Raw genomic sequence first — 23685 nt, forward strand, 5'->3', positions numbered from 1 at the left:
AGATAATTAAAATGGTCCCTTTGGGGACTAGAGGCCTGAGTCACCAGCGTTAGGCTTCGCCCACAGCAAATCCGAGGCAAATACCAGCTCCAGATCTGTACACTGGATTTTGTAATGTGCATGCTCTGCCCAGGTCCACCCACAATCCAGCCCCCATGGTCTAGTGAGATTGGTGGAGTCTTGAAATGAAGTCATTTGATCCAGCCAATGGATAGCCTCTTGCCTAGGGTGCTTAAAAGGCAGGAAAATGTCCTCATTGACATTCATGTTGCTGTGCTGCTGAGTTGCCGGTTAACCCACAGGAGACTAAAAATAGCCCTTGACAGTTAAGTCTGCTTCTTGGAGCTGGGCTTAGAAACTTGTAGAATTTAAGGACAACTAACAAAAGCATTAAACTGCACTATAAACACTTCAAGGAACTTCTAAAACAGAACAATCAACAGTCATTTTAAGGAACTTTTAAAACTGAACCATAAACACTTTAAGAATCATTTTAAAACATACTAACTAACTTGGATAACTTGGGTATGTGCAGGAAACAAGACATTTGGAAGTTTAAGGCTTAAGGAAGGGATTAAACTTGGGAATAGTTTATCAACAGGGATTTTAACTAGGAACTGTGTGATTAAATGGTTCTGAGAATTAACTTTATATCTTTAACTAGTTGGATGGGCATTCTAAGTATGTAAAGGCTAATTTGGCAGTTAAAACACTTAATATGCAAAATGCAAAACTAGGACATTTAACATCTTATCATGCAAAATCAGGGCACTCAACATGCAAAGGCCAATTTGGTGGATTTCATATATAACAGTTACCTCAGGTGTGACAAGGAAACAAATGTGGAAGAGTATTGTGCAGGGTGGTGTCCAGCAATCAGAAATAAACAGGATCGCAACTTCAGAAATGTTTCATTGTTGGCAAAAGTTTTCATATCTACATATAAAACCCTTCCCCCTGAAACCCTACCTGCCACCTCACAGCAGGGCACTGCCTGACCAATGCCAAGACAGCAGAAATGGACTAGGAAAGAAATTGTTTGGCACTGGACCTGTTAAACTGTCTTTATCTCAACCCATGGGTTTCCTAGATTTTGCTCTTCCAATTCCTTCCCCCATCCTGCTGGTGGAGGAGCGATCGAGCTGCTGTGTGGGGCTTGGTTCCTGGATGGGGTTAAACCATGACAGTCCCTTTTTACACCTAAGGAAGAACTGGAAGAGTTTGAGATAATGACAGATTTTATTAGGATGTGCTAGATTGAATTTATAGATGTTGAGGAGAATTGTAAATGACTCAAGTGACATTCAGTTGGGAATAATTCCTGATAAGCCCGTGTGAACAGCAGCCGGTGATGTGGGAGTGCTGAGCTTGGGGTTCATGTTGGGGGATGCTGAAGTTGAGATAGCATCCCCCAAAATGTCCCACAGCCAGACAACCCCACTCGTCTCTGCTGGGTGGGGTTTTCAGCCCATGGGGTTTTCACTGGCCCACGGACAGGTGGATATGGGGTGCAGAGGGACAAGCATGGCCACCCCTTGAACCTGGGTATGGGGGATGGGCTCAGCCATCCTGAGCTCAGTGCTTCTCCACGACATGTCTGCCAGAGCAGTGCCATCAGGGAGGGCACCCTTGGATCACTGGGGGTGGGGGATGGCAGCTCCCTCCCAGTACATGGGGGCCCAACAGCCGAGAGTGAAGCAGCTTTCTCAGCTCTGCTCAGAGGGCTCACTCTAAAAGAGAGGAGCAACATCAACCTCCCACTGCTGAACAAACCCTTTATAACGTGCCTCCCACAGAACCTCTGCTGACCAAGGTGCTGCACAAGGGCACCATAGCCAGCCCATGGGTGCCCAGGGCACTGCCCTGGGCTGCTGGAATCAGCCTGGGTGATGGGAAATGCTGGAGGGATGCAGCAGCTGGAGAACATGGCTGTGTGAGGCTGCAGCCTGCAAAGCATCCCTGTGTCCCTCTGGGCTGCAGGGATGGACCTGGCATTGGAGATGCTGCTCCCTGAGAGCAGGAGGTGCCTCAGCGGGGGTTCAGCAGCCCTGGGTGGGTGCCAGGTCCTCAGGGCTGTGTCTGAGGAGAGAGCAGGGGCTGAGCAAAGCAGAGCAGGGCAATGGCGGCACATCCCTTGGGCACAGGGCCCCACTGGCCTGAGCCCAAAGGGAGCTGGGGCTGGTGTTGGTCACCCACTGCCCCTGGTGCAGAGACGCAGGGATGGCAGGGACAGCAGAGAGTCCAGGGCAGGGAGGGAATCAGAGGGCACTGGGGATGGGGATGTGTCCAGGCTGGGCAGCACCAGTGGCCCAGGGGCTCCATCTCTCCAGGATGAGGGTGATGATGGGGGCGGATGAGAAGAGGAGCAAGGTGAGGACACAGCGCAGGATCCAGATCCAGAGGGGAATGGCTGGCCCTGGAAGAAAGGAGGGTCATAAAGGGGAAAGGGCACTTTTCGGAGGAAGGATATGGTGGAAAGTGCTCAGGAGCAATCACTTACCCCTGGGTTGCAGCCCTGTCTTGATCGAGGGGTTTCTGTCTGTCAGAGAAATCCAGAGCATGTGAATCACCATATCTGGTTCAGGAACCACACCAGACACTGAGCAGCCCCTTCAGCTCACATCTTGACTGATTGGATGATTGTGGAACCACCCAGCTCATGAAAATCTCCTGGCTTTTTCTAACATATGCTCTTAGAGGTAGAGAGCAGAGAAGGCATGATGGGGAGAGGAAGCAGGGAGCAGGATATGCCCTTTGACCAAAGTGAGAGTCCAATTGATCAATCTCCAAAGTCCTGGTGTTGGCAGATGGGGAGCCTTCAGCCCAATGCTGAAGACTGGTGTGCAGAGAGGGAATCACTCACCAGCAGTGAATGTCCCTGCCTGGGAGCTGGACCCACTGCCTGGGAGGAGAAAGGGACAGGGAGAGAGTCTGCAGCTGCCCCAGGTACTGCACAGACTGAGCCACTGTGGGGACCCCCAATCCACCCTCTATCAACTGTGGGGATCAATAAATGAATACCCTGCTCAGCTGTGGCTCTGCATTAGCTCTGGCACCACCACTCTGCCCTTTCTGTGATGCTGGGGCAGGAGAGGAGCAGGATGCTCTGCTGGGACTGGCAGGAGTGTCCCTGGTGCCCAAGGCTGTGCTGAACTGCACCCTGACCCCCAGCATTCCAAGGGACATGCCATGGGGCAGGGCAGGATCCCCTCCCTCCCCTGGGGTCTTGGGAGATCTGGGAATGTTTCCTGTGTGTGCCGCAGTGCCACGACTCACCTGTGACCCTCAGGTTTGTGGGAACACTGAGGGCAGAGTTCCTCACTTGGTTGTTGTTGTCCTTGTACTGGTATCCACATGTGAATGTCCCCACACTCCCACTCATCACAGTGAAGAGCATGTAGTAGGTCCCCTTCCCCTTTTGGGCTTTCAGGCTGTGCACCTGCACCCCGTCCTTGCAGAAGACGATTTGGGTGGCAGGAGACTTTGGGAAAATTTGGCACCGAAACAAAACCTGTTCTCCTTCCTGTACTGCACCCAACGTGGCATTGGTGTTCAAGAAGAGGGAAGGAGCTGGGAGGTCACCTGCAGAGAGGGCAAAGGGATGGACCACGACAGTGTAAACTGTTTCAGGCCTGGAAAATGGCTCAGATCTGAGAGGGGAAGACTTTCCTCTCCAGGGGCTGTAGCAAGGCATTTCACTCCCCCCAAGAGTTCTTTTGTTGTTTGTTAACCAGTCAGGTAACTCAAACAGGACAAGCTGTTTGTAGTGAGTTGTTTTGGTGCCAAGGGCTTAACACCAATCTGGCCTCTCCCAGCTGCCAATAAATGTCTCACTGTTGAAGTGAGATTTAACAAGACAAGCTGGATTTCTGACTGACTGACAGTCACTTTAGCACTGTAAAAGGCACAGCAAAGTTTCAGAAAGTAGAAATCTCCTACACATTTCCCTGGAAATGTCTGGAGATTCTCCCTGAGCAGGGATGCTGCTTCACAGTAACTCCACTGAAGGCTGAGTGAAGGAATCCATGTACATTATTGTCATTTCGTTGTAGGTGACATTTGAGTCCTTATCAATACTATTTGTTTTGTTAGCTTTAATATAGGTACCTCAGGATCATGCACTGTTTTATGTTGTACTGTAATATTCTAGTAGTCCTTTTTAGTTCAATACTCTGTAGTAAGTAACTCTAATTAAGATCTTTCATCTGCTATCTTTTCTCTTTTAAATAATTAATTAATTTTTATAAATACATCTGATTTGCCATCATTAGAACTTGCAAGCCCAAGTGATTCCTTAAATTTAAACTGTTGCCAAAATCTGAGGCTAAGGCAGGATTTGTCTTTAGCTTCCACTGGCCCTGTGACAGAGCTTCACACATGGGGAAAAAAGCCCTTCTCCCTTCCCATCTCCAGCCCCACACAACTCCCCTTACAGGACCTGTCCCTGTACTCACCATGCCCTGGGGAGCTGCAGATGTCCTGGGCCATCACAGCAGCACCTGCACCGTGGGGCACAGAGGGGTTTGGTCAGATGGGCAGCAGCCCAGCTCAGCCCCGTGCCCCTGTCCATGTTCCCACTGCTGATTCTTGGCTGGGCCAGCACCTTCCCACCCATGCAGCTCCATCCTGCATCTCCTTTGTCTCTGGGCGTGACATCTCCCCAGGCCCATTTTGGCTGGGTTTGTGCTTCCAGGTGGATGCCTCTGGCTCCCCAAAGCACTTCAGCATCTGCCAAGTCTCGCACTATGACCAAAATACTTACCATGGCCAAGAGAATTATCTCAGATGGGCCACTCCACATTTTGGAGAGAAATTTAATTGCATTGGAACTTCCTTACTCTGAGGGATGTTTCCATAGGCTTAATTTGTGTCTCTAAATGTACCTGAATGACTGACCTGGTCAAAAATTTCTGATCAGGGCTTGGAGCCATCTGGTCTATAGAGAGATATCCCTGCCCCTGGCAGGGGGGTGGAATGAGATGATCCTTAAGGTCCCTTCCAACCCAAACCTTTCTATGATTCTCTGATTCTCCAGCCTTGAACAAACTTTGGAGTATCAGTATGAAAATGAGAATAAAAGCTTAAAAGGACAAAAAAGCAACGACAGTTAATTCCAGAGCATAGAAGATGTGGGAAATATGCTGAGTGTTTGGAAAACATGGCAGCTTGGAAGAAAAATACAAAAGACAAGTCGGAGCCGTTTTTAATCCTATTTTCCCAAGATAAGCCAAATTTATTCAAGACAGCAATTGAGAGGGAGCAGGACAGCCCTTCCAAGTGCTGCATCACAAAGGAACAATTGATTGCCTAGTACAAAGATTTTTCTTTGTTTTAACACAGGAAAAGCAATGAGGAAAGGCCAGGTCTGCTCTGTCCTGCAGGAATAGTGTAAGGCCAGCCTGGGGTTTGCTGTGCAGTCACAGCCCAGGATCTCAAGGCTTAGGGAGGGTTTAGTGATTTTCAACACAAGGCCCTGAGCTCTCCTGGTGCTTGAGGTGGGAGGGTCCCTCTCTCAAGGATGCAATTGTGGGATATTTACAGCTCCAGGCTGAGCTGTGGAGGTGGAACCTGGAGGGCTGCAGGCACTTGAACTGCAATTTGTTCTCCCCTGGTTGCATCCCTCTCTCCAGAGGATGCTGTTGATCCCATCAATCCATGCCAAAACCAGTAGTGGGGTGTGCTGGGCAGCTGGACTGTCCCCCTGTCAGGGATGCAGGATTTGTACAGGGGGATGAAACTGCCTTGGGACAATTTGGGCAAGGTGTCAAAGCTTCTGTGCTGAGCTCCCCACCATCCTGTTGTAGATGCCGTGTGACTCTGGAGAAGGGAGGGGAGGTTGGACACAGAGATCCAGGAGGAAGCAGGGAAGTGTGGCCTGCAGGGCTGCTGAGCGGGGCAGGACAGGGCCCGTGCTGGGCCCAGGGCAGGCCCCAGGGGAAAGGGTGTGTGGAGCAGCCGTGCAGCACTGAGGGGCAGAGCTGCTCTGGGGAGGGCAGCAGGAACAGTGCTTCCTCCAGCTCCCATGCACCTCTGAGCAAAGGGAACAATTCCCAAACCCTCTCAGGGGGTTCAGGTCATAGTGTGAGACTTGGCAGATGCTGGAGCCCTTTTCAAAACCAGAGGCATCCACTGGGAACAATGAACCCACCCAAAACAGGCTGTGCTGCAAGAAAGCTTCTTCCATGGCTAAGACCCAGGAGGTGCCATTGCTTTGGGATGGTTTGAGCTTGGGGCCTGCTGATGCTGAGAGCCCATACACACAGCTGTCCTACAGCTGGACACCTTCCCGCCCCCAAGCATCCCAACTGCCCAGGGACATGCAATGGGGCAGGGCAGGGTCCCCTCCCTCCCCTGGGTTCTGGGGGGCCTGGGAGTGTTATCTGTCTGTGCGCCAGCACCATGACTCACCTGTGAGACTCAGATTCTGGGAAGCACTGAGGGCAGAGTTCCTCACTCGGTTGCTGTTGTCCTTGTACTGGTATCCACATGTGAATGTCCCGGCACTTCCACTCATCGCAGTGAAGAGCATGTAGTAGGTCCCCTTCCCCTTTTGGGCTTTCAGGCTGTGCACCTGCACCCCGTCCTTGCAGAAGACGATTTGGGTGGCAGGAGATTTCCTGCCAGTTATGCACCCAACCACAACCTGTTCCCCCTCCTGTGCAGTAGCAGGGCTCATTTGGAAGGCAGGAGCTGGGAGGTCCCCTGGAGATGAGGGCACAGGGATGGCCTGAGAGAGTGTTGCTGATGCAAGTGCAGAATCTGGGAGGGGAAGAATTTCCCACACATGTGGGAAAAAAGCCCTTCTCCATTCCAATCTCCAGCCCGACACAAATCCCTTGATGGCACCTATTCCTGTACTCACCATGCCCTGGGGAGCTGCAGATGTCCTGGGCCATCACAGCAGCACCTGTGGGGCACAGACGGGTTTGGTCAGACGGGCATCAACCCAGCTCATCCCCGTGCCCCTGCCCATGTTCCCACTGCTGATTCTTGGCTGGGCCAGCACCTTCCCACCCATTGTCTTGGGCTGAAGTACCCTTCCTTATTTTTTCCCAAGTTTTTTGGCTTTTTCTCAGGAGAGAAACAGAGAGTTAAAATTCTCTGCTGTTTAGCTGGCTCACTAGCTGAGGCAAGAACTTTCCTTGGACTGTTCTGCTCCGATCTGGATCACCAGCACCAGGAGGTGAATGCCACAGGCTGGAGGGGCCACACCCTAGCTCCGGAGAGAGAACAGCCACACCTACAGAAGGACTTGGAATTTCACCAGGTTCTCTCCACAGCAAGAGGTTTGATTATTTAGCACGATTCTGTTCCCGTGTGTTTGTTAATAAATAGGTTTTTCTCCCCTTCATTTTCCTCTGAGGAAACTTTTTTCCCCCCAAACCTGGAGGGGGAGGGATGGCTGTAACCTGCCTTCAATCAGAGAACGTTCCATTTGGACAGTCCTCTGAATTTGTCTCAAATTGGTACACCCATGCGGCTCCATTCTGCATCTCCTTTATTGTAGGAACCCAGAGTGCTGAGAATATTTCTCTGCCTGTTTTTAAGGGTTCTTACCCCCCTGAACAACACTGTTTTAACCTCCAACCTTGGAAAAAATTACCAATGATCAGACAAGAACTAGAAAATACAGTGGTGTGAATTAGGTGATAGACTACTATGTGAGATTGTCACAGGCTTAAAATTTTAGAGGTTTTGGGCTTGTCTTTGTAGTAAATAGATAAGAGTAAAAAATATCAAAATGGAGGATTGTTGTTGTTCTCTAAACTTTCTTCTACTACTCCATGTTCTGCAGTAAAAGTAGTTTGGAATGATTGGATGAGGAATTCCACGGTTCCTGGCCGTGTTACTGAATAATTGGTAGGAAAGTGAAATTAATATACATTTTTAGTAACTATTGGATAAATTATCTTTAAAAGGCCGTGTAAATCTTGATAATTAGACTTCTCTTCTGCTTACTGTACTGCGTGTTATGCCTGGGTCACGCTAGTGGCTCAGTTCCTCTGATAAGACTTAATAAACAACTATCTGGCAGCATTGAAACTCCAGGAAAAGTCTCGGTTTATCTTTTGAAACTCTTTGCAAGGACTTTTGGAAAATTCTTTCCCATCAAGAGGGATTTGATTTATGGCACGGTTCAGTGTCACTTTATCTCTGAGTTCAACACCACCCCAAGCCCATTTTGGTTGGGTTTGTGGTTCCAGGTGGATGCTGCTGGCTCTCTAAAGCACTTCAGCATCTGAAGTCTCACACCATGACCCAACCCCCTGAGAGGGTTTGGGAATTGTTCCCTTGGCTCAGAGGTGCATGGGAGCTGGAGGAAGCACTGGTCCTGCTGCCCTCCCCAGAGCAGCTCTGCCCCTCAGTGCTGCACGGCTGCTCCACACACCCTTTCCCCTGGGGCCTGCCCTGGGCCCAGCACTGCCCTGTCCTGCCCCGCTCAGCAGCCCTGCAGTGCTGAGCCCCAAGGCAAAGCCATCCCCAACTCACCCAGCAGCAGCAGCAGCAGGAGGAGGAGGAGGAGGAGGAGGAAGGCCGGGCGAGCAGGAGACAGCCTGGCACATCCCCCCTGGGCCAGCATTGTTTGGGGCACTGCAGCCACAGCCTCTCCTTGCAGCGTCTGCTGTGGGCTGAGCTCTGCCCAGCGCTGCAAGAGCTGCCTGGCCCGGGGCTTGCAGCGTGCCTGGGACTGGTCCTGCTGCAGGGCTGGGGCTGGCAGGGCCTTTCCCACACCGAGTGGCTGTGGCCAGCGGGGGCCCTGCCTCAGCCCCCACTGTGGCCGCTGCGCCTGCAGAGCCCCCGCTTTCATTTCCGCACCCTGCGAGCCCAGAGCACGAGCCGTGTGTGCCTGTCCCTCTGGGGCAGCCTCCTCCCTGCAAAGCCCGCCTGACACTTGGCCTGACACATTGGGGAGCTGCAAGAGCCATGAAAGCTGCTGGAGGGACAACAGGGCAGGACACCAGCAATCCTGCAGCTTCCTGGCACTTCCACCTCCAATGATAGAGGAGCCAGTGAGGAGTGGGGCTCTGCTGGATCTCCTGCTCACCCAGCACAAGGCACTTGCTGTTCTGCTGACCAAGGTGCCTCTGCAAGGGGCACTGTAACCAGCTGGCCCATGCCCAGGGACCTGCCCTTGGCTGCAGCACAACAAGCCTGGCTTTATTTATGGAGAACATTTTGGTGCCCTGAGTCCCCCACTGCCATTTGTCCCTCCCAGGTGAAGGCAGGAGACTGGGGATTGAGAAGGAGGGAAGGCTCTGTTGTGTCCCCCTGTGCAGTGGTTTAGTGCATGGGAGAGGAGACACGGCTTTGCTGCAGATCTTGCACAGCCTGGAGCTGCAGGTCATGGCCATGAGTGTCCCAGATGGGACAGGAGAGTCCAGGGCTGCAGGACCACCCTGTGGTGGTGGCACTGGGAGAAGAGGGTGAGATTTGGTGCAGCCTGTGCACATCCTTGGGATGAAATGGACACAGTTCAGAGCCCTGGTGCCAGTGAGTTATTGCCCAGCACAGATGAACAGAGAGCAAAGGTGGGGGTCTGAAACAGGCTGAAGTCGATGTTAAAAACAACTGACATAAAAATATGAAAGCACTGTGGGAGCTTTCATCAGAAATGGCCTTGAATTTTACACCTTCAGCCACTGCAGAGATGTTCCACCTGATAACTGATCTTACAAGGTGGGTTTGGAACATTTCCTGACATGCTGCTGTATTGCACCTCCTTTATCTCAAGGCACAATAGCTTCTATTATTAGTCTGAATTACAAGATCAGAAATTTTCATGGTTAGTGATTGTTACTAAGATTTTTGATCACTAATTAAGCATTAGAACAGACATTCCTAATTTGTGTATCAGGCAGTTGTAACTATATGAGCAAGTCCAATTTTTTTATCCTGGGTTTACCACCAAAATCTTTAGCAGTACCCCATCACTTCATTTTTCTTTCTCAAGGAATCTCTCATCCCATCCCACTCAGTTCCCCATTTTATTGAAATTCCAGATCAGAGCAGTATCTGCACTCCTCCCCTAATTTCAAACCTCTCTATTCTGGGGTTTCAGTCTGTTCAAGCACAGCTGGGACTTGGTTTCAGCTCTCATCATCTTGACAAACTTTATGGCATGACAACAATTAGGGCAGTAATGCAATGGCAAGAGGCAATGGCTTCTCATTTTTATTTACATTCTCCTCCTTACCCTATAGACACAAGGGGGGAAAACCCCTCCATAAATCAAATCACATCAGCTTGTTCAAATATTTAATTACCCTCATGGTAAAAAGCTACCAAAAATATCTGTCCATTTAATGGGAATTCTCATGTTGCAGCTTGTGTCTCTGAGCCAATCAAGGCACCTCACCAAGAAGATGTCAAATGGAGAGAGAAATGCAGCAAGGCCTTTGAGCCCCAAACTGCTCCCTGGGTCTGACAGACATTGTTCCCTGGGGAGGTGGTGGAGCCTCCATCCTTGGAGATATTCAAAAGCCTCTGGGAGAGGTTCTGGCACACCAGCTCCAGGTGTCCCTGGGTGAGCAGAGGAGTTGGACCAGGTGATCTCTTGGGGTCACTCCCAACCTCACCTACTCTGTGTTTCTGTGATCCTGTACAGGGCATGAGACATCTGAAATGAAAAGCGTCAGAATCTCCAGTGTCAGATGGAGCTGTGTCTGTACCCAGTTCCTGTGTGTGTTTAATTTTCATTTCCTCTTGGCTGTTTAGTTTTTTGCAGATGTGGTGATAGAAAGTGCATAAGAAGATGAGTGGTGTGATACAGAGGCACAGAATGCTTCTGAGGTGCTGCAGTATTGATCACTGAGCAAAATGGAAGTCAGGAAGCAATTCCAAAGTGTTTGGAAAAATCATTATAGTGTGTTGTCTGTATCACTTTACTCCATATTTCTGGTTGTGGTTGAAGAAAGAATGGAGCTGGAACTTAAATGTCCTCAGGAGAAGCCATTAAGGCAATTGTGTGTTGCTTCTGACTTCTTCTCTCCAGCCTTCATTACATTTGTCCTAACCTCCCACCCCACCTGCATTTCCTGGGCTCGCTGTGCTGGGAAGTGCTCGTGCTGCCTGAAGACTCAGGCAATTTCTAGGGCATTTCTACCTCCTGTGATTTGGTGTGTGATCCTCCTGTGCCATGGCAGATACATCGACTGTGTGATTTCAGCAAACGAAGGAAACAGCATCCAAAGTGCCCCCCAAAGCAGAGCAGCTGAATTACCCAGTGAGTTCTACACCAAATCTCAGGTAAGAGCCCTGGGAAGCTTGGACTGTAAGTGTTTAACCAATCTGTGTGTGTGAAGAATCTGGGATGTACAGCAATGGGAGAACCATTTCATCTGGAGAATGAAGTGTTAAGTTGCAATTATGATTTTTAGGTGATATATTTACTAGATTTGCATTGCCTGTTTTTCCCCATGTTTCTGTTTTTAATTAATGTATATAAAAGAGAGTTCATAATGATCATGTTCCTTCTGAGTCTGAAACCTGAACTGTGAACGCCTTGCTCCAGGGTTATTCTGGAAACTTACAGGTGGCTTTTGTGTCTGGTTCCTAAAGGAACTTTTACAAAATGAGAAATAAGAGAATGCACTGAGAGAGAGAGAGAGAGAGAGGCTGCTATTCCTTGTTCCATTGAGTCTGTGCCTTGCCATCACTTGTCATTTGTGATGAATCACAAAATGTATTTCATAAGAACTATGGCACTTAATCGTAAGGGCTTTGATTAAAAAAAAAAAATATGCAAACCATATTTAAGAATGTAAAGTCCTGTGACAATTAGTTTTAATATTTTCTCTTCCAGATGTCAGGGCTGTTCCCTCTCACTGCTGTTGTCAGTCTTTGTGGCCTGTGCCATGTGTTCCCCTGCTGGTTCTGCTGGAAGGATGAAGAAGGACATTGGAGAGAGGAGCTGCAGAGGTGGTTAGAGGCAGGAGCCAGGAACCACAGTGAAGAATTGAAGGAAGAGGGGGCAGAGCACAGAATGGAACAGAAAGTGAAACCATCTCTGCAGAGTGTTAGTGACAATTTCTGGAAAACCAGAGATTTAAGAAAAGCACCAAAACCAAAAATATACAAAGGAAGTGGCAGAGTCTGGTGTTAGGGATCTGTGGGCAGAGAGACAGCCAGCAGTGGAACAGGGTGTGCCTCTCCCATCCTGCAGGGGTGTGACCACAGCACAAGCGGCTCCAGGAATTAACTCTGCACTCTGAGGAGGTGGCAGCGACTGTGGCCAAAAGGGCCAGAGCAGGTGCTGACATGGCAACACCAGGATGCTGGACCTGCCCTCCCTGGGCTTGCTGGGGAAAGCACTTTTACCTCTATGAAAATGGCTGAAGGTGGAGTAACTCATAGAAACCATGAGGAGAAAGCTGGGAGCCAATGAGAAATGATGTGAAGATCTCAGGTATGGACCAAGGGTACACTGGAGAGACAAGCAGATCACAGGATCCCCAGCAGCACTCACAGGAGTCCAGGACAGCAGAAAGGCTCTCCTTGGAGTGGTCTGAGATGAGATGAGATCCCACTTTCTGTGGGGTCCGTCCTATTCTACTTTGTCCTCTTGTGATGGGAGTGGCCAGTCTGACCAGGGCTGAAGATCTCCTGCAACTTGTTGTGTCTTGGATGGGAACACGTAGAAGGAAGCAGGAGCTGAAGGAGAGGAGAGGGAACTCAGAGAATATCCCAAGAGCACAGGCAGGTTTTGAGGTGGCATTCACACCAGTGCTAGTGGCAGCTCACTGACCCAACACTTGCTTGCATCCATTTTGCATATTTTGGCTCTCTCGAATCTGGCTGATGCACCATTTCTGAAAATAAAGTGACTTTCCAGGCTGTCCCTTGGACAGGCAGCTCACCCAGCGTGCCTGCTTGTCCCAGAAAGAGCAGTGGCAAGGAGCACTGAGCTAGCAGGAGATTCCAGTGCCAGGTCCTGGTTCTCACCCTTCAGCACCACCAAAATAGCCTTTGGATAACACCTAAACACAATTCCTTGTGACCTCCTTGACCAGAGCAGAGCCTCCAGGGCTTCAGATCTGCCCTGCTCTGCTCATTTGAACACAGAGACTCAGACACCAGTTTCCCCCCAGCAGCAACCCAGCAAGGCACTGGGGTTTCTCTGAAAGCAGCTGTGGCTGTTGGTCAGGGGCCCTTGCTGGGGCTTTGTTCTTTCCAACACCTGCAGTAAGTGCTGGGACATGACCTTCAGCCAGGGAGGGTGAAGACCCTGCAGAAACCTTCTGCCCCTTCCCACCTGCTGTGAGACCTTGCTCAGGCTCCAAATGCCAGTCTGGAGAGGCCCAGGGCACTGCCAGGGTGTGCATTGTATCTGCCTGAGCTGCACAGGGCTCTGGATTCAGGGGCTCTGGCCCCATGCAGGGAACTTTGTCATGTCCTGTGTGTCTGGCTGAATGGCAGTGAAATTCCTGGCTGCAGCACAGGCAGCCATGGAAATCCTACCCTGAGAGATCCAGTGCTGTGCATGGAGGTTTCTGGTGGCACTTGGGTGTTGTGTGGGTGTCCAGGAGATCGCATGTCCAGGTGTGATCAGCAGGACACAAGGCTTACAGGAGACACACACTTTTCTGCAGCAGCTGAACATGGGGCTTGAAGCAGGAAAAATTGTAAAACAAGGAGGACAGAGGGAAATACTTCTGCCAAGCCAAACAGCACAGGATTTTTCATCTTTGTATGCTCAGTGCAAAGAAAATGGATGCCCATTTGTCCTGATTTAAAGGACAAATATCTTCCAAGGAAGGCATGAAGCTTCCTGGAATAGAAAGACCTCTCCCTCCAAATTATTATAATTTCAAAATCATGGGGCTTTCAGGCAAAAATGTAGAAAAAAGAATAACAGTTCTTTACTACAAATATATATAGAGAACAAAACAGAACAAACAACACAGTAACAGAAGCTTCTAACCTGCTGAGTACTACTTTTCCCTCTTGGTGTAATTATGACCACAGCTGGCAGGTGGTGCTGGTGGCTCCAGCAGGGCAGAGGCTGCATTGGCTCACTCACAGCTGGCAGGGGCCAAAGCGAGCTTGGAACTTCCCAGATAGTCCAGGCTGTCGCTGACAGGAGAGGGAGAAAAGGAGGGTGCTCCCCCTGCAAACTCATGTGGGCAGCAGACAGTCTCGGTACTGGTGGTTGCCAAAGTCTAAGTCAGCAGTGGGGGGTGGCTGGGGGCCTCTCTTGCAAGCAGCGGGCACAGGCAGGGCGCAGGTAGAACTCCCACTGTTGAGCCGCCGTGCAGAAAGTCCAGGCTGAGACCGCACAATTCCCGGTAGCACCACATGACAGCTCCAGGTTCCAGAGCAGAAGAGAGCCCCCAGGCCAAAACTGCTAAAACACCTCATTCCCTTCCCTACCAAGCAATTCAGTTGGGATGCCAGGGCTATCAGCCACTCCTTCTGTGTGGATTGATCACTGGCTATCCATCTGCAAGGGGAGTCACCCCCTCGCAGCATCGTCACGATGTTAATGGGAAAAACTGACAGAGGAGCCTCAGCCCATAACACAAGGAGAACATTGTGACATTACAGGGCCTCATGGAACCAAGGGGCCATTGTGACACTGGGAGGTCCCATGGAGCTTTCCTGGGGTGACTGGGTATGATACTGTATTCCCTATCATCTGCCCTATGCCAGACATGAATCCTGTGCCTTCCTGTGTCTTTAAGCTGTTTCTCAGGAGAGGGGGGAGAGAAGCCAAGCAAATTCTTCAGAGTGGTTTTGTGTTCAAGGACACACTCACTCCCCTGCATTGCTGCTGCTGAGAAAAGCACCTTCCTGCTTTTTTTCCCAGATCTCGGCTCCTTTTCTCAGGAGAGAGATAGAGAGTTTAAATTCTTTGCTTTTTAGCTAGTCTGCTAGCTGAGGCAAGAAAGTAGGTCCCTGGGACTTTGGCTTCTTTTCTTCCGGACTGTTCAGCAACACCAGAACATCACCAGGTGGCCTTACACCGTGGCCTTGGGGGGGGGCCAACACCGAACCCCAGCTCCACAGAGAGAGAGAGAGCCACACCCACAGAAAGGACTTTGAATATTCTCAGTTCTCCACAGCAAGAGGTTTTATTATTTAACATTATTCTTTTTTCCGTGCCTGCGTGCATTTTGCTTGTTAAATAAACAGCATTTTTTCTCACTTTCCTCTGAGAAATTTCTTTCTGAACCTGGTGGGGGAGGGGCTGCTGAAATCTGCCTTCTAACAGAGGGACATTCATTTCAGACATTTTCCTCCAAATTTGTCTCAAACCAAGAACCAAGTGGCCATTGTGAAACTGTGAGGCCTGTTGGAACAAAGGGTCTATTGTGGCACTGCAGAACATCATGGAACCAAGGGGCCTTTTTGACACTGTCATGCCCTATGGAACCAAGGGGCCATTGTGGCACTGTGGAACCTCAGGGAACCAAGGGTCAATTACGACACTGCAGATCCAAGGGGCCGTTGTGACATGGTGGGGCCTTATGGAACCTCTGGGCCAATGTGACACTATGGACCCTCATGGAACAAAGGGACCATAATGACAGTATGGAGCCTCCGGGAATCAAGGGAACTGCAGTTCCAAGGAGAACACTGTGACACTGTGCAGCCTCATAGAACCAAGGAAGCCCACTGTGACACTGTGCGGCCTCATAGAACCAAGGAAGCCCACTGTGACACTGCAGAATCTCATGGAACAAAGGCACTGTGACACTGTGGGGCCCCATTGAACAAAGGAACCATTCTGGCACTTCAGAACCAAGGAGTGAATTTTGGCACCTGTCTTAGTTTAAAAGACAAATGTCTGCCAAGGAAAGCGGGAACCTTCCTGGAATGGAAAGATGACCCCCTCCCTCCAATTTATTATGACTTTAAAATTACAGGGCTTCCAGGCAAAAATATGGGAAAAGGCATAACAGTTCTTTACTAGCAAATATATCTATGTGTAACAGAACAAACAACAACAACAACAAACCTGTAACAGAAGTTTTCCCACTCATTCAGCACGACTTTCCCCTTTGGTGTAACTATGGCCATACCCGGCAGGGGGCGGTGGTGGCCCCGGTGAGCCGACAGCTGCAGTGACTCCTCGCAGCCGGCAGGGGGAGGCGGTGGGCTCCGGAGCGGCAGGGAAGGGGCGCTGATTCTCCCGCAGCTTCCGGCAGCGCTCCAACGCGAGCTCAGCAACCTCCTCACATGGGGGAGAGGGCGAATTGCTCCTTTTGTAAACTCACAGGCAGCAATCAGTCTTAGCACAGCAGCAGGCAGAAAACAGTGAAGGCGGGCAGATCCAACGTAGCAATAGGCCTGGACAGATAGAAACACACTGCCACCCACAGAGCCACGCTCCATGATCCCCGAACTGGAAGATGAGATCCTGGCCAAGCCCCCACCCCCCCGCAGGGTCCTGGCCAAGCTTACATCTCTCGCAATATCCCCCGAACCATGAAGGGAGGAGGAGGGGGGAAACAGTGACAATTCCCAGTGCAAATGATTACAGGATCTGCCTTATGAGCCCTCACCAACACAGCAGTGTGGGGTCCTATTACCGCAGGCCTGGTTCCTACGGTATATCACCGTGCCCCGCAGCCATAGGGAGGAGGAGGAGAGAAGATCCAGCAGGCAGGAATTGTGCAGCAAGATTGATTTATTTAATTATTTTACTAACTCTTTTATAGACTTTTTTCTTCATAGTCTAATTGGACAAAGGATCAGCCACCCCTTGGGGTGATTGGCTAAAATCCTAAAACATCCATTGTCCAAATATTTTTCTACTATACCATAAACAAGACTTTTCAAGGTTGCAGGTGGCTTGGTTGTTTACATTCCCTGCTACCTCTTCTGTGAGAGAGAAAAATCTCTCACGGACTTAGAAACTAGCAAGAAAATCCTTGCTAACAGCATTTTTGTATCTCCAATTCCCCCTTTTTGTTTGATAACAACTCTACTATTAATCCTAAACAGAAATTTACATCAGTTATTAATTCTAAATATGTCCTTAAGGCTTTAACTATCTGACTCCATAACAAGAAATTTAAAGTTCAATTTCTGCTTGTGGAAGGACCATCTGCCTGACAGTTGACGTCCTGGTCATCATCAGAAGAGTCATTAGGCTGATGATCTACATTCTGGTCGCCATTTGGATGGTTGGCGTTCTGGTCATCATTTGGAGGTTGCCTGTTCTGCCTCTGCTGCCGTAGGTCAGGCGAACACATTTTGCAGGTAGCCACCGTATCCCAGTATCTGTGGAAACGCAAGCATACCTACGACCTCAAGCGATAAGCTCATGTGGGCCTTCCCACTGGTTAATGAGTAAATTCCATACCCAGACTTTTGCCCGGGGCAGTTGTCTCTCGCCTGCAGATTGCAATGAGAGAAAGCGATTCAGAATAACAGGATTATTTGAATTTTGTGGCACTGTAAGGTGATTGATTGTATACAAAGCTTTTGCTAGTTGGCTTCAGTAACCAAATTCAAAGGTTCCTGTGAGAATCACTGAAATGCCATGGTAACAGCCCTTAATTCAACTAACTGAGCAGAGTCTGACTTCAGATTGGTGTGTTAATCAACCACCACAAAGGCAGTGTAGGATGCTGTGCGCCCTTACACACAGTGACCCCTGGTAAAGATTTTGTCCCAATCCGTACGCCCCAAGCTGCCAACACATCCCGTCCCCAAAGGTTAAGGGAAGTGGTAGCAACATAAGGCCTGATTGTAGCTGTGTGCCCCTCTGAGTCCTTCACCACTACAGGCCGTTTGCTTAAATAGCTCTGTGTGGTTCCTCCTAATCCTGCGATGGCCGATCCCACTGGGCTAGTGGCCATGAGGGAGGCCACGCAGAGAAGGAGATGATAGTTACATCAGCACCAGTATCAATCAAACCTCGAAGCTGAATCCGGGGCGGACGGGCGTTCAGCAGGATCAGGGTACATGTCATCTGTGGCCTTTGGTCAGAGATGTCTGCAGTCCAGAAGGCCTGCGGAAGTCCCGTAGATCCACTGCCGTTATCTTTGTGAGTTTGTTGTTCTATCCTGGAGACACAAGACTTAAATGGCACTAATTTAGCAAGGCAGGTCTTTTCAGGAATAGTTACAGGGGGTTTTTGCGTGGAGACCATAGCACAAATCTGACCTTTAAAGTCAGCATCAATAACTGCTGAGTGCACTAAGATTCCTTGATGGGCAACGTCAGGTTTTCCCACCAGCATCGCACTGGATCCCTGGGCTGGGGGTCCATATGTGTCCAAGGGAACCTTATAAATACCGCTAGAGTCTAAGACGACTGCGGCTGCGGTGTGGACGTCAAACCCGTCTGATCCGTGGGTGCCCTCTGATCCCTGGGTGCCGTCTCTAGGGTGGCTGAGTAGGCCTGTGCCTGTACCTGTGCCACTCTCCGGGGGAGCAACTGCATCAGAGAGCAATTCCCCCTCCTTGCACCCCAGCGGAATTTTCCTGACAAAGGCCAACCATCGGCATGAATCCGGGATCTACAGTAGCCCGTGCAATGCCCTGGTCTGCCACACCTCTTGCACTGGGGGATCGGTGTGTTCTCTTTTTGGCTCGGCTTAGGCCGCTTCCATTTTTTCGCCTGTTTTGGTTGCTTTGGTTCACGACCAGATGTGTGAACAGGCTGCAGGAATGCAGCCAAAGCAGACCTTTTCTGGTTCCCAGATCCCACCTTAGCGCAGGCTTCGACCATGTCTGTTACCTCAGGATCCCCTGGTAAAGCATCTATGATTTTTCTGCACTCCTCGTTTGCGTTATCTCTCACTAACTGCCTTAACAACATCTGTCTTAACCCGTCATCCTCAACCTGCTTCTCAAGAGAAGCAGCGACTTTCTCTACAAAAGAGTGGAATGACTCTACTATTTCAGTATATCACTTTCTAGGTGCAGACAACTCTATGTTTTTCCACAGGGCAGCCATGCCGACCTGTTGAACTTGCTGCAGGACACTAGAGGAAAAAGTACCCTGTAGGCTGAGATCAGAGAAGGGACCAGTCCCCACAAGAGCATCCATTCCTGCTGTCCGTCTAGGATCAGCAGCAGGGAGCTGCATATTCGCTAATGCAGCCTTGCCGGCCAGCTTTCTCCAGGTTTTCTCAAAAAGTGTAAATTGTACAGGCTGAAATAGAATTTGACCTAAGTGTCTGATATCAAATGGAGAAAGCAAATCTGTATTTATCACCCTTATTATTTGCATAACCTCAGCAGAACCTAGCCCATATTGTGCCACCTTGGATTGGAGGTCCTGGGCAACTTTCCAAGTAATCACCTCATGCTTATCACATTCGCCTGAACTTGGGAGAGCCTTATACACTGGGAAAGCTTGGATCTCTGCTTTTGGGGAGTCACTACCATCCTGAACTTCTGGCACAGCCTGTGGATGGAGTGCAACAGCTTCCCGATTACCCCCAGAATCCTCAAATCTATTTGGCATTCCAAGTGTTTCCAATAACCTCCAGTCACCCTCCTCCAATGCTCGCATTTTAACTGACTCTAAGAAGCGACTGTAGTGAGTTGGACGCACTGTTACCGTGCAGTCCTGAAAGGTCCAGGGGCGAGACTGGAGCAGCCTTTTCCTTCACTGCCTGGCTGCGGCAGCTTTACGACCTGGGGCCAGAACCTCATCTGCCTCACTTCCTGACGAGGAATCATCAGGCAAAAGCAACTCTGAGACACTGAGAGCGAACAGAGGTGGACGGAGAGGGGCACTTTGGCTAAGTTCGCTAGAGCCAGAACAGACAGCACAGACTGCAGCTGGCTGCGCTGCAGTTTGAACAGCAGCTTCTTTACGGGATGCCGTCTCGGCCAGTCCCAACTGAACTGGTACTGGAGCTGCTGCTGCCGTCTCTGGGGCTACAGCCGCGCTCGGTGCCGCGCTCATCTCTTGCTCCGCAGCAGCGTTCGGCGCCGTCGCTGGCCCTTGCACTGCAGCCACAGCCGGTGCTGCGCTCGTCGCTTGCTCCCCAGCCGCGTTCGGGTTTTCCCGTGGCAGCGCTACTTCTGGGTTCGCCGCTGGCCACGTTGCTCCTTGGTTAGGAGCTGCAGCTCCTGCGGGCGGTGCGGGTGGTGCTGGTGGCACGGGCCAGGTTCACCCTGCACAGCAGGGTGCCTCTGTTATCTACTGCAGCTGTTTTTGCAGGCTGAGCAATTCTCCCAGCTGCCGGGATATGTTTAGTAACTCTGTCAGCAAAAGCAAGTGCTGTATTAAAAGGTCGATGGCTCGGTTCTGCAGCGGTGCAGGATAGTCCAGCGCCAAGGAGGGCAGTGGGCCACACCCATGCAGTCTTGGTGCAGGCACGCCTGGCGCTACGCCAGCTAAGAAGTTAGATCCAGGAAATTTTGGCTTTGTTGGTACATAGGCAAAGGGGCTAGGAGCCGCTCTGGGGGTCCAATTCGCTAAGCCGCTAATTTACAGCCCTGGATAAGCCATGGCCGCTGCCGAGCTGAGTGGCAAGACATACTGCGCGCCCTCCTGCAGCCCTGACATCCCTGCCTCTGCTGGCATGGGGTTCCTGGGGGCCGCAGAGTCCTGCAATTGTGCAGGGTGAGCCGGCGCAGGCTCTGCCTGTGGAGCTGGGGAGTCTTTCCGGATCCACCATCATTTGCCCCGGAAGCCCAGTCCGCGGGGTCCCCCTCGGACATTCCTCTGTCACTCATCACCGAAATAGGCGAGCCAGCTCTGCTACCACAGTCGAGGTTGGTCAGCAGAATAAATAACGAACGCCAGGTTTTGTATAATTCTGATGGGTCCCCAAACGGGAGTTCATGCCGGACAGCACAGCCAAGTTCCTGCCATAAGGCAAAGTCCAGGGCAGTATCTCTGTCCATGGAAATCCCTTTTAAGGTAGCCCAATCTAATAATTCCCGAACTGAGTTTTCAGGAATGGAGGTGTGCAATATGCTGAACACACCTTTCCAGACCAGTACCACAGCGTTGGTTTGTGAGCCACTGTTCGCCATTTCTCAGTCCTGTCGGACCTCTCGGTCCCGGGTGGAACAGCATACCTCTAGAGGAATTCGGCTTGGCCCGCAGCAGCAGGACACGTCAGAGAGTGCAGATCACGTCGGGCAGCACCAAATATTACTGCAGGCCTGGGCCCTAGGGTATATCACTGTGTCCCGCAGCCATAGGGAGGAGGAAGAGGAGAAGATCCAGCAGGCAGGAATTGTGCAGCAAGATTGATTTATTTAGTTATTTTACAAACTCTTTTATAGACTTTTTTCTTCATAGTCTAATTGGACAAAGGATCAGCCACCCCTTGGGGTGATTGGCTAAAATCCTAAAACATCCATTGTCAAAATATTTTTCTACTATACTATAAACAAGACTTTTCAAGGTTGCAGGTGGCTTGGTTGTTTACATTCTCTGCTACCTCTTCTGTGAGAGAGAAAAGTCTCTCATGGACTTAGAAACTAGCAAGAAAATCCTTGCTAGCAGCATTTTTGTATCTCCAGGTTAAAATATGGGATCCCAATTAAGCAGGTGCGAAATGGGTCCCCTGGCGTGGCCAGGCTCAGACACATGGAGTCTTGCCCCGTTAAATTAGCTAGGGTGACCCATATGTTTTGTCTCTTTTGGATTGCTGTCAACATTGCGTGGGACCCTGTTAGGATGCTTACGAGAAGCCAACCTCTCAGAATGTTTGCGTTACAGACAGCTCCGTTCCATCTCCTTCGCAATGGATCAATCCTCGCCGTCGGGGCTGATTATGGCAATAGCTACATGTCCTCTTGCTGGGAGGAAAGAGCTGTAGGCCTTGTGTTCGGTTCTCCCAACAGGAATGGAGGAGTTCTGGTGGCTGTCTTGGACCGGTGGGTCCACGGGACGCCATGGTGCTGATAGTGTGGTTTCGCAAGCCTTAGACTCCAGTGCATCCTGATGTGTAGACAATTAAGCAAGCTTCTTCATTAATTCATGCATCATCTCTTGGTGCTTCTCCTCCTCTTGGGGCTGACCCCCGGCAGCCCTGGCTGGCTCTGGCTCTGCAGGTGACAAAGTTGTGGAGGCTGCTTCGCAGTCGGACAATGATCCGCTGTCTGGCAGAGGGGGGTGGCACACTGCTGTTTTCGGCTGGCAGCTAGGACCACTCGCTTCTCCTCTGCTTGTCTGCGCCCTGCCCCCAGAATCGGGAGGCTGAACTTCCGCCTTTTTAGCCATTTCTCCCTCAGGCGTCTGCAGGGTAACTTCCTTCCCCATCGCATCCAGCAGCTCCCGCAGCAAGCCTACAGGTGCTGCTGTTCCCTTCATCGGTCAACCCGCAGTCAGCCCGAAGAATCACGCAACCCTGGACTCCACCCTGGCTGCCGCTCCGTGAGACCCCCCTCTCTTTCCTTTCCGGGGCCGCCAACCCCCAGCACTTCCATAGCTGCCACAGCCACCTTCCTCTTCATTTCTTTGAGGGTATTAGTCACAGCTTTCCATGATAATCCCAGAGCTTTTGCTTCTTTACCTTCCTTTCCACCCTCAGTTGTGGACAGCCACAGTCTGTTTCCAACTTCCCACCACTCTTCGGTCAAGAACAAAAGCGAAGTGCATTTCAAAAACCTTTGCTCCCGGGCCCACGTTATTAGGGCATAGAGATCTCGATCTTTTACAGTCTCGCCTCTCTTAGAGAGGATACTGGCTAGGAGACGAGTTGCAGCCTCGTATTCCATAGCTTCTTACCTGCGGGGACCCGCTCGGCCGCGCAAGCTCCGGTCTCCGGCTCCACTCAACTTTTTTGCCGGGACACTCCCGCTCCAGCTCTCCAGGCTCCTCACCGTCCTTGTGATGATTTGGAGTCTTGCCACATTCAAGCGAAACCACATTCAAGCGAAATCAAACCGCATTTAAGTGAAACGCATTTAAGCGAGAACAAACCGCATTTAAGTGAAAGACACTCGAGTCCCTGTTTGGGTGCCAGGTTTTGGGGGAGGCCTGAGTGCTGGAGAGCTGGCCAGAGTAACGACACATGCACCGATACGATTTGAGCATCGTTCTCCGCTTTATTCTTTAACTACACAAGCTCATACCTACTTTTGCAAAGATTCACGCCCAGTCCCTCTAGACGGCCTCTAATCCGTGGGGGAGACAACCAGTGTATAACTTTGCCAAGGACTTTCAGAGCTGCCTGCAGCCAGGGTGTTTTCCAGGCCTGCCTGCAGCCAGGGGCCAGTTCAGGGGCTTTTCCTCAGCAACCCTGGGTTGTCCAGTCTTTCCAGGGGTATCATATGCCCCTGTTCCACAAGGAATCCCTCTACAGGCTGAGGGAAAGGAATGCATCCACAAGAGAGCCAAACCCAGCAGCTGTGCTGAGAGTTACCTCTGGCTGGATTTGGGCTGGAGGAGACCATAGCTGACAGAAATGAGGGGGCAGGGGAAGTTTCGGGTGCGTGGTGTAACCTCTGGTGAGAAGCAGTGAACACCCATCCTCCCTTACACAAATTGGCCCAGCTGTGGAACCCCCCAGTCCCACAGGGCACATCCACAGGACACTCATGTGAGAGGCAGCTGAGGGGTGTCATAATCCATCAAAGGCTCCCCAAAGCGCTCCCCAGAGGCCTTGCACCACAGGACTGCATGTGATGCAACAGATACAGAGTCTGCTGCAAGAGACTGCCACCCCCTCCAAGGGACGTACCTGGACATTGCCACCTGGCCTGAGGGTGTATTAATCCCTCGGATTCTATGCTTTTTGGGGAGACCATCTGTCGCAGT

General features: G+C 50.7%; 2 protein-coding genes across 2 annotated transcripts in view; one reads left to right on the forward strand and one right to left on the reverse strand.

Moving 5' to 3' along the window:
• LOC116437155 overlaps positions 1-23685 on the forward strand; it is a 207828-nt gene that overhangs the window by 16771 nt on the left and 167372 nt on the right. The gene's annotated exons all lie outside the window — the stretch shown is intronic.
• On the reverse strand, positions 2124-8911 carry LOC116437166. Its single transcript, XM_032094772.1, has 5 exons — positions 8491-8911; positions 6863-6907; positions 3277-3582; positions 2501-2539; positions 2124-2416 (listed from the first exon to the last, which is right to left on the reverse strand). Exons 1-5 carry the CDS (start codon positions 8807-8809, stop codon positions 2259-2261), a joined length of 867 nt encoding a protein of 288 aa, XP_031950663.1. The 5' UTR covers positions 8810-8911; the 3' UTR covers positions 2124-2258.

The sequence above is a fragment of the Corvus moneduloides genome, chromosome 33 (assembly GCF_009650955.1).
Source record: "Corvus moneduloides isolate bCorMon1 chromosome 33, bCorMon1.pri, whole genome shotgun sequence".
Taxonomy (NCBI): domain Eukaryota; kingdom Metazoa; phylum Chordata; class Aves; order Passeriformes; family Corvidae; genus Corvus; species Corvus moneduloides.